At 49.3% G+C, this 13,180-nt stretch overlaps 1 protein-coding gene across 2 annotated transcripts in view; it reads right to left on the bottom strand.

Annotated features, from left to right (window-relative positions):
• PIAS4 (protein inhibitor of activated STAT 4) overlaps window positions 1-13,180 on the bottom strand; it is a 33,668-nt gene that overhangs the window by 7,823 nt on the left and 12,665 nt on the right. For both annotated transcript variants that reach the window (XM_081177847.1, XM_081177846.1), the window contains exons 3-8: window positions 9,971-10,055; window positions 9,459-9,500; window positions 7,858-7,948; window positions 6,752-6,880; window positions 2,321-2,426; window positions 376-449 (exon numbers count right to left, since the gene is read on the bottom strand). In XM_081177847.1, the coding sequence (XP_081033973.1) occupies window positions 376-449; window positions 2,321-2,426; window positions 6,752-6,880; window positions 7,858-7,948; window positions 9,459-9,500; window positions 9,971-10,055 (527 nt within the window). The remainder of the gene's footprint in view (window positions 1-375; window positions 450-2,320; window positions 2,427-6,751; window positions 6,881-7,857; window positions 7,949-9,458; window positions 9,501-9,970; window positions 10,056-13,180) is intronic.

Raw genomic sequence — 13,180 nt, 5'->3', positions numbered from 1 at the left:
GTGGAAGACTCAGTAGCCTCAAGGAGCTTGAAAACAGCAGAGATCTATTTATTAAATTTATATACCACCCTTCCTCCAAAGATCTCGGGGAGATTCCCAACAGGGTTGTTGTGGAGATTAAATAAGGAGTGGGGGAAACCAGGCATGCCACCTTGATATAAATGGGGTAAACAAATAATAAGCGTTCCAAGGCTACTGGACTTAAGGAAATCTTGAAAGTGTCAAAGCATCTCCTGCAATGGCACCTTCCCACCAATCAGCTGTTCCCAAGGCGTGTGAGCTGTGCTGTAGCTGCCACCTCTAAACACACACACACACACACACACACACACACACACAGAGCGAGCGCTTTACAACACAACATGGATCACTTACCGGGCATATGAGAGACACTCTGACACCAGTGGTGGCGATTTCGCTTTCTGGATCCAGGCGAAGCTTCTCTTTAACTACAGTTGTTGAGTCGGGGGGGAGAATATGTGGAAGAAGAGAAGAGAGGGAACAAAGCGGTGGTTCTTTGTTAGCGACTTTCACCACTCCCCAGGGAACGGAGAAATCGGGCAGTGGAAGAATCTTTCTCGTTCCCTCCCTCGACCTGCTTCTGCCCAAGACAAAGGGCCCCCTAGACAGGTGTTTTACGGCAGGTATACTCCACAACCTGTTTTTTGGCACAATCATTGTGAGCTAGGGGTTGGGCTTGTTATGATTTATCGGTTGTGATGAGGCTCTTCCCCAATAGCATGCTGTTCAGAGGGGCTACAGTGATATAATAATAATAATAATAATAATAATAATAATAATAATAATAATAATAATAATAATAATAATAGTAAAAAATTCATACCCAGCCTCTCTGGACTGCTCCCAACAGAATATTAAAAACACAAATACAGTGGTACCTCGGGTTAAGTACTTAATTCATTCCGGAGGCCCGTTCTTAACCTGAAACTGTTCTTAACCTGAAGCACCACTTTAGCTAATGGGGCCTCCCGCTGCCGCTGCACCACCACTGCACGATTTCTGTTCTTATCCTGAAGCAAAGTTCTTAACCCGAGGTAATATTTCTGGGTTAGCGGAGTCTGTAACCTGAAGCATATGTAACCTGAAGCGTGTATAACCCGAGGTACCAGTGTAACATCAAACAATAAAAACTTCCCTAAACAGGGCTGCCTTCAGATGTCTTCTAAAAGTCTGATAGTTGTGTATCTCCTTGACATCTAATGGGAGGGCATTCCACAGGGCGGGTGCCACTACCGAGAAGGCCCTCCGCCTGGTTTCCTGTAACCTCACTTCTCGCAGGGAGGGAACCGCCAGAAGGCCCTCGGAGCTGGACCTCAGTGTCCAGTCCGGACGATGGGAGTGGAGATGCTCCTTCAGGTATACTGGGCTTTTGAGGCCGTTTAGGGCTTTAAAGGTCATCACCAGCACTTTGAATTGTGCTTGGAAATGTCCTGGGAGCCAACGTAGGTCTTTCAGGACCAGTGTTATATGGTCTCGGCGGCTGCTCCCAGCACAACACACATCAGCCAGAACATCTGCGGCATCAAATGTTTGCAGGATCTCGGCAGGAGGATACAGGATATGCACTGACTGGGAGTGATAGAACCATGAGCACACAGGATTGAGAATGCACGGTTACAGTGGTACCTCAGGTTAAGTACTTAATTCGTTCTGGAGGTCCATACTTAACCTGAAACTGTTCTTAACCTGAAGCACCACTTTAGCTAATGGGGCCTCCCGCTGCTGCCGCCGCGCCGCCAGAGCATGATTTCTGTTCTCATCCTGAAGCAAAGTTCTTAACCCAAGGTACTATTTCTGGGTTAGCGGAATCTGTAACCTGAAGCGTATGTAACCGGAAGCGTATGTAACCCGAGGTACCACTGTACTTAACAACACACCCTGTAGAATTCTATCTGTGCTATTTTATCCACACAATCAGGACAGATTTCAGGAACCAGAGAGTTGCACTGAAGAATACAACTTCCTAGTCGTCTGGCCTTCCCAAATGGCAACTAGGACAATCTGTTTTGGCGACTGCAACACTGGTTTAAGGAGCCATTTTGAACCTTGTTTACATACCTGAGTTTCTAACACTGGCTCGGGGGCGGCGAACCGGCAGCCTTCTGGAGACTGCCGGATTGCAACTCCCGATTGCAGAACTCCCTTCTTCATGTACCGCCCCCCCCCCCACAGGAGCACAATACCCTTAATTTCAGGGCGGTGAGTTCGAGTCCCATGTTGAGAAAAAGATTCCCGCATTGCATGGCCTTCGGGGGTCCCTTGAGACTCTACGATTCTACGGAGAAGCGTGCCAACTCACCAAGTGCCTTGCACAGCTCTGGGTGCTTAATGCCGATTACTCTCAACCTCTGGAGCAGCTCTGCTGACGTCATCTGTCTCACGAGGAAGAGGCCCACCGAATAACTCTGAAGAGCGGGAGGAGGACAGAGGGTTTGTGAGAAATCGCAGGGCAGGGAAAGCTTCCTTGGTCTTTCAAAGCAGCCCTCCTATCACCTGGCAAAGAATCTTTCCTGTGTTTCCGTCTTTCCCCGAAAGTAAGACATCCCCCAAAAATAAGACCTATCGTGTTTTTCGCTCCATAAGACACACTTTTTTCCTCTTAAAATCTAAGGGGAAATGTCTGTGCGTCTTATGGAGCGAATGTGTGGTCCCCGGGGCTGGGGGGGGGGAACCTGGGCTTCCCTCACCAGCCCCACAAGCTCTGGGAGCAGCGGGAAGGCTGGGAGCAGTCAGTGACGGGCTGCCCTTCTCCCTCCTCGGGGAAAAGCCTGCAAGCGCCGCACACACGCTCCATGCGGCTCATGAAAGGGAGCGCTGAGCAGAGCCTGGGATGCATACATCCCTTTGAATAATATTTTTTTTCTTGAACTCCCCCCCCCAAAAGTAGGTGTGACTTATGGTCAGGTGCGCCTTACGGAGCGAAAAAGACGGTACAGTGGTGCCCCGCAAGACGAATGCCTCGCAAGACGGAAAACTCGCTAGACGAAAGAGTTTTCCGTTTTGGAGGTGCTTCGCAAAACAAATTTCCTATGGGCTTGCTTCGCAAGACGACAATGTCTTGCGAGTTCCTGCTGGTTTTTTTTCCTCCCCCCCCCTTTTTCTAAGCCGCTAAGCCGCTTATCAGCTGATCCGATCAGCAGATAAGCCGCTAAAAGCCGCTAAAAGCGCTAATCCGCTAATCCTTCAATGGGCTTGCTTCGCAAGACGAAAAACCGCTAGACGAAGAGAATCACAGAACGGATTCTTTTCGTCTTGCAAGGCACCACTGTACTTCCAGTTTTGCCTTTCGCTGTAATATAAGGCATCTCCCGAAAATAAGACCTCCCCGATAATAAGGCCTCCCCCGAACATAAGGCCTCCCCGGAATATAAGGCCCCCGAAGCTACCATAAGGCGTCTGACTCCTCTGGACCGTAGCGGCAGGCGCCGCCACGCAGCTCACTGATTGGCCGCAGTGCAGCCGGAGCTGTTCAGGCAGTGCAAGGTCTCTTTAAATCAGAGAGCCCGCGCCACTGCCAGGATAAGCTGCTGCCTGCCGCTCGCTCTGGCTGACTCACAATTAGACAATAAATGTGCACCATATTCTTCTTCATGGAAAAATAAGACATCCCCTGAAAATAAGACCTAGCGCACCTTCGGGAGCAAAAAATAATATAAGACACTGTCTTATTTTCGGGGAAGCAGGGTATTATTTGAACCAGGGGAAGGGAACCTCCATACCTAGCGGCAAATGCAAGCCCTCTAGGCCATATACCCTCCTGAGCCACACCTCTCATTGGCCTTGCTTTGCCCACCCGCTCCTTGCGTACAGTGGTGCCTCGCAAGACGAAAAGAATCCGTTCTGTGATTCTCTTCGTCTAGCGGTTTTTTTCGTCTTGCGAAGCAAGCCCATTGAAGGATTAGCGCTATTAGCGGCTTTTAGCGGCTTATCTCCTGATCGGATCAGCTGATAAGCGGCTTAGCGGCTTAGAAAAAGGGGGGGAACCAGCAGGAACTGGCAAGACATTGTCGTCTTGCGAAGCAAGACCATAGGAGATTCGTTTTGCGAAGCACCTCCAAAACGGAACTCTTTCGTCTAGCGAGTTTTCCGTCTTGCGAGGCATTCGTCTTGCGGGGCACCACTGTATTCGTGCCAGGCCACAATGTGTTTCCTGACCATGCTTCCTGCTTTCCTGGGTGGAGAAACGTGAGAGTGACGGAACTAGCTGACTGTGCAAAGGCAAAATTCGTATCTCCTGCTCTGCCCATTATTGACCCTCTCAGGGCGTGCGATCAAGAGAAGATGCCTGGGTGCCTGACCTCTCCACCATTTGGAGGACAATGCCTGGAGATCACTGGATCTTCAATGTTTTGACAGTATTATCACATCCTGTAGAATTCTATCAGCTATACAATGGTACCTTGGTTTACGAACTTAATCCATTCCGGCAGTCTGTTCTTAAACCAAAGCGTTCTTAAACCAAGGCGTGCTTTCCCATAGCAGATTTACAATTTACAAATGGAACACACTCAACATGTTCTGCTTCCAAGGCAAAGTTCACAAACCAAAACTGCTGTGGTTCTGGACAGTTAAGAGTTAACACTCCAGGAAGCGTTCTCATTCACTGGGTGCATTGCTCACATGACCTGGGCATTTTCCTTCGATCTGTGCTTTGTGGGGGCTGAGCTCTCTCTGGAGAGCAGTCTGTTTTTGAGAACGTGAGCAAGATAGTTGCATTTTTGTTAGACAGAAAGCTGCAAGCATGCAGCTAGATTCTGTAGGTTTTTCTTTTCTGTTTTTGAATGCTTCTAAAGAGCGTTAGAATAGAAGCACTGGTGTCAAGCTGAATTACTGGAGACATCACGTCGACAGAGACCATAGCTGTCAACTTACAGATTTGAAAATAAGGGACCAGCAGCTTCGAAAATAAGGGACCGGCAGCCAAAATAAGGGAACAACAATTACTTTGATAAAATACATATTTTGTTGCTTGCAAATGGCTTTAGATACCTATTAGGTCCATAAATGACCATCCAGCATATATTCAACACACAAAAAAGCAACAATTTGTTGTTGACAAAGCACAGCTGGACATAGAAAGGGCCCCATTACCTTCAGTAGCTTATTTAAGGGACATCATCAATAAGGGACAGCAATGGGACATGGCGCTGGGATAAGGGGCTGTCCCGCCAAATAAGGGACGCTTGACAGCTATGACAGAGACAAGCCATTTTACGCTGCGTGTGAACTCTGCTATCATCCTGCAACTGAGAAGAGTGGCAGCGCGCGAGTGGAAACATGTGGGCACAATTGGAACTTTGTCGGAGTGGCAATAAATCATGTTTATTACAGGGCCGTTGCAGCAGACTCAGTAGGTCAAAGGATTTATAACCCACAAACTTTAAGAAAAGCACCTACTTCTGGGTTTGCAGCGTTCTTAATCCAAGTTGTTCCTAAACTAAGTTGTTCTTAAACCAAGGTACCGCTGTACTTTATCTGCACAATTGGAATGAATTTCAGGAACTAAAATGCTTTTTCTGTGCGGCCTAAGCAGGAACAGGGAACGACGTCACAGTGAATTGCCGTCGCTTGTCTTCGCTTAGCCCAACCCACTGCCCTGCTCACAGCTGTGAAGAATATTCTTACATTACCAGTGGTCTGGGTCACCATTGAAAAAAAGAGGCCAGAGGAAGCCAATATACAGTGGTACCTCAGGTTAAGAACTTAATTCGTTCTGGAGGTCCGTTCTTAACCTGAAACTGTTCTTAACCTGAAGCACCACTTTAGCTAAGGGGGCCTCCTGCTGCTGCCACGCCATCACCACACAATTTCTGTTCTCATCCTGAAGCAAAGTTCTTAACCCGAGATACTATTTCTGGGTTAGTGGAGTGTGTAACCTGAAGCATCTGTAACCTGAAGTGTCTGTAACCCAGAGTACCAATGTATATGTGGACTGTCCTAATTAAACCTCACAATAATTTCATAATTATCGGTCTATGTATTTCTAATAGTATAACCAAATCAGTAATTTTTGATATAACTGTAAAAAACTTCTCTGGAAATTTATCATTCCAAAAATGAAACCTTCATCTGGTTGTAAATGTTAAGCTTATACTAGCAAAAATGAGTCTTTCTGGGGAAAAAAAAAGAGATTTAAATCAAGCCTTACTGACTAGAGATTTAAATCACGATTTAAATCAATTTGATTTAAATCAGGGTTCTGCAAACTTTTTCAGCAGGGGGGCGGTCCACTGTCCCTCAGACCTTATGGGGGGGCCAGACTATATTTTGAAGGGGGAAAAAAGAACTAATTCCTATGCGCCACAAATAACCCAGAGATGCAATTTAAATCAAAGGACACATTCTACTCATGTCAAAACACACTGATTCCCGCACCACCCGCGGGCCAGATTGAGAAGGTGATTGGGCCGGATCCGGCCCCCGGGCCTTAGTTTGCCTGCCCATGATTTAAATCAAATCCACTCTGTTCTGAGCCAAGGTTGTGACAGTCACACAAGGGGTGGCCAATCAGCGCTTTGCACAGCCGGCTTCTTAAAGGAACAGGGAGAGTCAGCAGCTCAACTCAGTTTTGACACTGGCACACCTACCGAAAGAGGGAGTGGGCGTGCATAACCACACCCGGGCACAGATGAAAACACTTCTGCATACGCAAAGCAGGACAAACATTTAAGGGAGGAGGAGAAGAGGGGCAGCGGCAATTTTGCGACTGCCCGCCCAACTTGCCCCGCACCTTTCCGTAATTGCCCCAGATGACGGTGATGCGGTTGGTTGCGGAAGACAGGTACATGAGGTGAGTGAGGTTGATGGGACGACAAGGCCGCTTGGGCTCCACACCCGGTTTGTTGGAGGGATAATAGCCCTAGAAAGAGAGAGAGAGGGAGAGAGGTGTTTCTTTCGTTGCCAGCAAAAGACACAAATCACGCACACACCCGAAAGAACCTTCAAGGGCTTATTTGTTTCTCTGCAATCTGCTCACAAACCGTCCGTTTCAAAGACCCTGCAGGGCACAAGATTCCCAGCAAGGACATCGAGGAAAAGACACCCCAAACTGGATGCAGCTGGATATAATAATGTAATAGTAATAATTTATTACTTATACCCTGCCCATCTGGCCGGGCCTCCCCAGCCACTCTGGGCGGCTCCCAACAGAACATTAAAAACACGATCAAACATCAAACATTAAAAACTTCCCTAAACAGGACTGCCTTCAGATGTCTTCTAAAAGTCAGATAGTTGTTTATTTCCTTGACATCTGATGGGAGGGCATTCCATGGGGAGGGCGCCACTACCAAGAAGGCCCTCTGCCTGGTTCCCTGTAACCTCACTTCTTGCAGGGAGGGAACCGCCAGAAGGCCCTCGGAGCTGGACATCAGTGTCCGGGTTGGACGATGGGGGTGGAGACGCTCCTTCAGGGATATTGGGCCGAGGCCATTTAGGCTGCAGGCTTCCTCAACCTCAGCCCTCCAGATATCTTGAGACAATTCCCATCATCCCTGACCACTGGTCCTGCTAGCTAGGGATCATGGGAGTTGTAGGCCAAAAACATCTGGCGGGCCAAGGCTGAGGAAGCCTGGTTTAGGGCTTTGAAGGTCAGCGCCAACACTTTGAATTGTGCAAAACTCTGCCCCATCCAGGGAGGCTGGCTATGGTTGAGGACAAAGTCTTGGCCTGGAGAAAGCGGTGGCAGCTTTCACGTCTGCAAATGATGAGACAGCCCACCCTCCACGCTGCTGACGGATGGTAACACCAACGGAAGGCAGCCCCTCTCACAAAAAATGGGCAGTGGACACCCCTGTCCTCTTCTGTACGCGTTTCAGAGGATTTGGGTTGACTTACCGGGACAGAACAGTAACTATGGTTCACTTTCACAGCGATGTTTGGGGGATATTGGTCTTCCTGAGGGCATCTGGTATCTGTGTAGCAGATTCTGCAGGGGAAAGAAAGCAAAGGCTCTAGACCAGCCGTTCCCATGCTTCTTTGCTCAGTTCCACAAACCCACCCCCAGTTCCCCCTAAAATGCGTTATTCAGAATAGCGGTTTGCAAAGGTAAAGGACCCCTGGACGGTTAAGTCCAGTCAAATGCGACTATGGGTTGTGGCGCTCATCTCACTTTCAGGCCGAGGGAGCCGGCGTTTGTCCGCAGACAGCTTTCTGGGTCATGTGGCCAGCAGAACTAAACCACTTCTTGCACAATGGAACACTGTGACAGAAACCAGAGCGCATGGAAATGCTATTTACCTTCCTGCCACAGCAGTATCTATTTATCTACTTGCACTGGCGTGCTTTCAAACTGCTAGGTTGGCAGGAGTTGGGACAGAGCAATGGGAGCTCACTCCGATGCAGGGATTCGAACCGCCAACCTTCTGATCAGCAAGCCCAAGAGGCTCAGTGGTTTAGACATTTCACAGAGCCTGGGGCTTGCCGATGAGAAGGCTGGTGGTTTGAATCTCCATGACGCGGTGAGCACCCGTTGCTCGGTCTCAGCTCATGCTCACCTAGCAGTTCGAAAGCACGTCAAAGTGCAAGTAGATAAATAGGTACCACTCCGGCGGGAAGGTAAACGGCGTTTCTGTGCGCTACTCTGGTTCGCCTGAAGCGGCTTAGTCATGCTGGCCACATGACCCCAGAGTCATCCGCGACTGGACCTAACGGTCAGGGGTACCTTTACCTTTATTTCAATTTGTGTAGGAAAATGAGAGTACAGTGGTACCTCATGTTAAGAACTTAATTCGTTCCGAAGGTCCGTTCTTAACCTGAAACTGTTCTTAACCTGAGGCACCACTTTAGCTAATGGGGCCTCCCGCTGCTGCCACGCGATTTCTATTCTCATCTTGAAGCAAAGTTCTTAACCCGAGGTTCTATTTCTGGGTTAGCGGAGTCTGTAACCTGAAGCATCTGTAATCCAAGGTACCACTGTACCCCTAAACATTTTTTTGGAAACACTGAATTAGCCTCTGCAAATGTATCAGAGGCCTGTGCCCCAGGCTGCGTACACTGCAAAAAATAACCCTGTGAACTGTAGTTTGCCCACCACACAGCTACACCTCCCAGAAACCTTGACAAACTGCGGCTTGTAGGATTCTCTGGGGGGGGGGAGCCATGTGACTTCAATGCACTGTACGGAAGCAGCCCCGGTCTCTTGGAAACCTAGCCGTCACCTTCAAAAGCTCAAGGCTCTTCCTCGTGATCAGGAGTGGCCATGGAAAACAAGCCGATGCGCAGGCAAGCTGCGACCTTGTGAATCAGCAGAAACTTTGTGTTAGGAGAGGGAGACTGGGGCCCAGGGAACCGCCATGCAGGGAAGCCGCTTGCAAGTTTGCCAGCCAAGGATCTCTTCCGATGACGCCACTGCCTGGCCTTTGTAATATTCCTCCCCCCACCCACCCGCTGCCCCCATCTCAGGGGCTTTAATTAGCAGCCGCAGCGTTCAGACTTACCTGAGGACTACCTGGACCGATCTCACACCTGGTTGCAGCTCCCTGCCAAATGAAAACAAGACAAACAAGGTTAAGCATCTGTGTTCACAGAGAAGGGAAACATTTATCGCAAGAGTAATAAACCCAAGACCGACCCCAGGATTTTTCAGCGGGGACACGGGGACACACACAGAGGAATTTTGGTTTGTCAGCTTAGATTCTGTTCTCTGACGTTGTTCACTGCTAATTTGCAGACCAGAGGCCAAAAGCTCTGCTGGAGGGTTTGTCACTTGAATGTGGGACAATTAACTCAAACGCACTTCGGAACAAATGTCACAAGATGCACCCATAGCAAAGGGGTCCCACTCTCAGGACAATGCCCAGGTCAGCTGTTGCCTGCCCACCGGCTCCAGATGCCAGCTCGCGAGACCTGGAGAAAGGCTTAAGCCAGGTAAAAACCCCAGCAGGGAAACAGGAAGTCTCCGGTCAAGGGGAAACCGGATAGGGAAAGGCTAGGAACCCCAGCAGAATACCTGGAATTTCTGATGAGCTCCACTTGCCTCGGCGTCAGGGCAAAGACACACGGGCTCTCCTGTAGTTTCTCGTTGTTCTGCGGGACTGCACACAGGGAACAGAGAAGGAGGTCAAGCAAGCAGGCGGCCTCGAGGAGGGAGACAGACGGAGCAGAAAGCTGGCCCTCTCTCCGAAGCAGTCTTATGCAACAGAACCAAAATCTGCTCAAGGCTTGCCAAATGCCTGAACTGCAGCCTCATGGGGCGGGGGCGCAGTGGCGGGGGGGGGGAGGAGAAAGAGAAACCATCAGCTTCTTTGCAAGCTTTTGGGTTGCCTCCTGTCTGGGGGGGGGATTCATACAGCAAGATTTATCTAAATGTTTTAAGGACTTTTCCACTGCAAGCTGCAGGGATGGTAAGCAACAACGCTTTCTATGAAGGTGAACAGCCTCCCTGCAAGTGTTCTATTTAACGAAGGGGGCATGCCACAACTAAAGCATCCGTGACAGATGGCCATCCAACCTCTGTTTGAAAACCTCCAAGGAAGGAGAGTCCACCACCTTCCGATGGAGTTCACTCTTCTGTCAAACAGCATCTCCTGTCTTGTAACTTGAAGCCCTTGGTTCGAGTCCTGCCCTCCAGAGCAGGAAAAAACAAGCTTGCACCTTCCTCTATGTGACAGCCCTTCAGATACAGTGGTGCCCCGCAAGCCGAATGCCTCGCAAGACGGAAAACTCGCTAGACGAAAGAGTTTTCCGTTTTGGAGGTGCTTCGCAAAACGAATTTCCTATGGGCTTGCTTCACAAGACGACAATGTCTTGCGAGTTCCTGCTGGTTTTTTTTCCTCCCCCCCCCTTTTTCTAAGCCGCTAAGCCGCTTATCAGCTGATCTGATCAGCAGATAAGCCGCTAAAAGCCGCTAATAGCGCTAATCCGTCAATGGGCTTGCCTCGCAAGACGAAAAAACCGCTAGACGAAGAGAATCACAGAACGGATTCTTTTCGTCTTGCGAGGCACCACTGTATTTGCTAGGGGAATGGAACTTAGCTGAAGACAAGCCAGTAATCTCCGTAACTTGGGGTTTTGTGGTTCTATCAACAGCAGCCTAAAATCATATCTGCAGCTGCGTATGATTTATGCACTCCGCTCAGCTGAACGCAACAGGGCTCTCATGTGTTCACGTGGAATCCCTCGCACAACCCGTCTCAGAGAGCCCAGCACGTTTTTGGAGTCAGAGCAACAAATAATTTCTCAGAGGACACGCAGGGCTCTCAGCTCCTCCTGCAATCAAAACACTGGCGTTGCCTCAGCCACTTTGCTGCAAACCTTTACGCACATGAATTTTTCACCACAGGGGGAAACGAATTGGGAGATGCCCCCGCCCCGCAATCATCCCTTGAAACCCCAGTTCCAACACCCGCCGGGCCCTCTGCCTTCGACAAGAGATACTGCTCCGTTAATATGATTGAATGGCAACTGCTGAGAGCCACGTTGGGGAGGGGGCGGGTTTCTTCTGCCCGAAAAGTGGGATATAAATACAGGGGTACGTTGGTACTTGAACGGCTTGCCCACTGAACAAATCGGCTCCCGCAAACCCGGAAGTGACCGTTCAAGTTTCCAAACGTTTTTAGGAATCCGAACATCTGGCGCAGCTTCCGATTGAGTGCAGGAAGCTCCTGCAGCCCATCAGAAGCCGCGCCTTTGTTTTCAAACCGTTTCGGGAGTCAAACGGACTCCCAGAACGGATTCAGTTCGAGAACCAAGGTACCACTGCATGCAAAACAAATCTGCAGGCAGAAAAATGCAGACAGTCATATTAATTCAGCGTGGGAGAGGAGACAACCAAGAACAGGGAGAGGGACATGATACCTTTAATTGAGATTAAGTAAATATCACAAGACCACAAGTAGCTTCCAGACGGCACCCAATTCAGCGTGACGCTACAACAGCAATTCTTAAGAGAAGGGGTGGGAAGAAACAATAAACAGCTAAGAAGCCTTCTGAGACATCCAACCTCTTAGCCTTAAGGGGCGATTCAGAAAGTTATCTGCAGACCAATCAACTGCCTTATGCAGAATCCGACCACTGGCGCATTTCAGTCTCCTCCAACCTCGTGCCGTCCAAGTGGTTCTGGACTGCAACTCATATCGAGAGAGTGGTCAGGGCAATGTAAATCCAACAGCAACAGCAGGGCACTAGGCAAGACTACTGTGGTAACACGGAGTCAGGCTTTGACAGTGGTGGCGCCAGTGTTGTGGAATGTCCTCCCTGCTGAACGTCTGATCCTTGGGCTCTTGACCGCTCCCTGTTTAGACAAGCATTTTCCTGACCTCCCGACTCGACTCTCCTGCTTTGATTGTACAGTGGTGCCTCGCAAGACGGAATTAGTTCGTTCCGCAAGTTTTTTCTTCTTGCGAGTTTTTCGTCTTGCGAAGCACGGTTTCCCATAGGAATGCAATGAAAATCAATCAATGCGTTCCTATGGAAACCGCCTTCAGACCAGGTCCGGGGACAGTCTGTCCCCCAACCTCTTCTGAAGGCTGGGGGGGGGGGGGAGACAAGGGCTTTTCTTCCCACCGCCAGCCTTCAGAAGGCTGTTCTGAAGGCTGGCAGTGGGAAGAAAAGCCCTTCTCCCCACCTCCTGCCCCGCAAGCTCTGGGGACAGGAGCGCTTTGCTGCTGACCGCCAGCATTTTAAAAGCCCCCGCTGTCCTGGGGCGATTTTAAAATGCTGGCGGGCGGCAGCAAAGCCTCCTCTGTCCCGGGGCGATTTTAAAATGCTGGCGGGCGGCAGCGAAGCCCATAGGGAAATTCTTCTTGCGGAACGACTCAAAAACGGAAAACTCTTTCGTCTTGCGAGTTTTTCGTTTTGCGAGGCGTTCGTCTTGCGAGGCACCACTGTAGTTCCAACTGACCTTATGGGAATTTTAATTTAATAACTGGTGTTGTTATTTTCCCATTGGCTTTTAACCTGCTTGTGAACCACCTTGGTATTCTTCTCCTTGAAATGAATTCTTCCTCCCTTCCTTCCTTCCTTCCTTCCTTCCTTCCTTCCTTTCTTCCTACCTACCTACCTACCTACCTACCTACCTACCTACCTACCCTGCCTTTCTCCCTAACGGGACTCAAGGCCGCTTACAGACAAGAATAAAAACCGCTAAAAGCATAGAAAAATAACTGTTTTAAAAAAATTATACATTGATAGAATTAAAGCTATATGGGCTGAAGATGGC

The sequence above is a fragment of the Podarcis bocagei genome (assembly GCF_964188305.1).
Source record: "Podarcis bocagei genome assembly, chromosome: 18".
In the NCBI taxonomy this organism is placed as follows: Eukaryota; Metazoa; Chordata; class Lepidosauria; order Squamata; family Lacertidae; genus Podarcis; species Podarcis bocagei.
The sequence above is the reverse complement of the archived record's forward strand: the minus strand, read 5'-3'. Positions and strand labels throughout refer to the sequence as shown.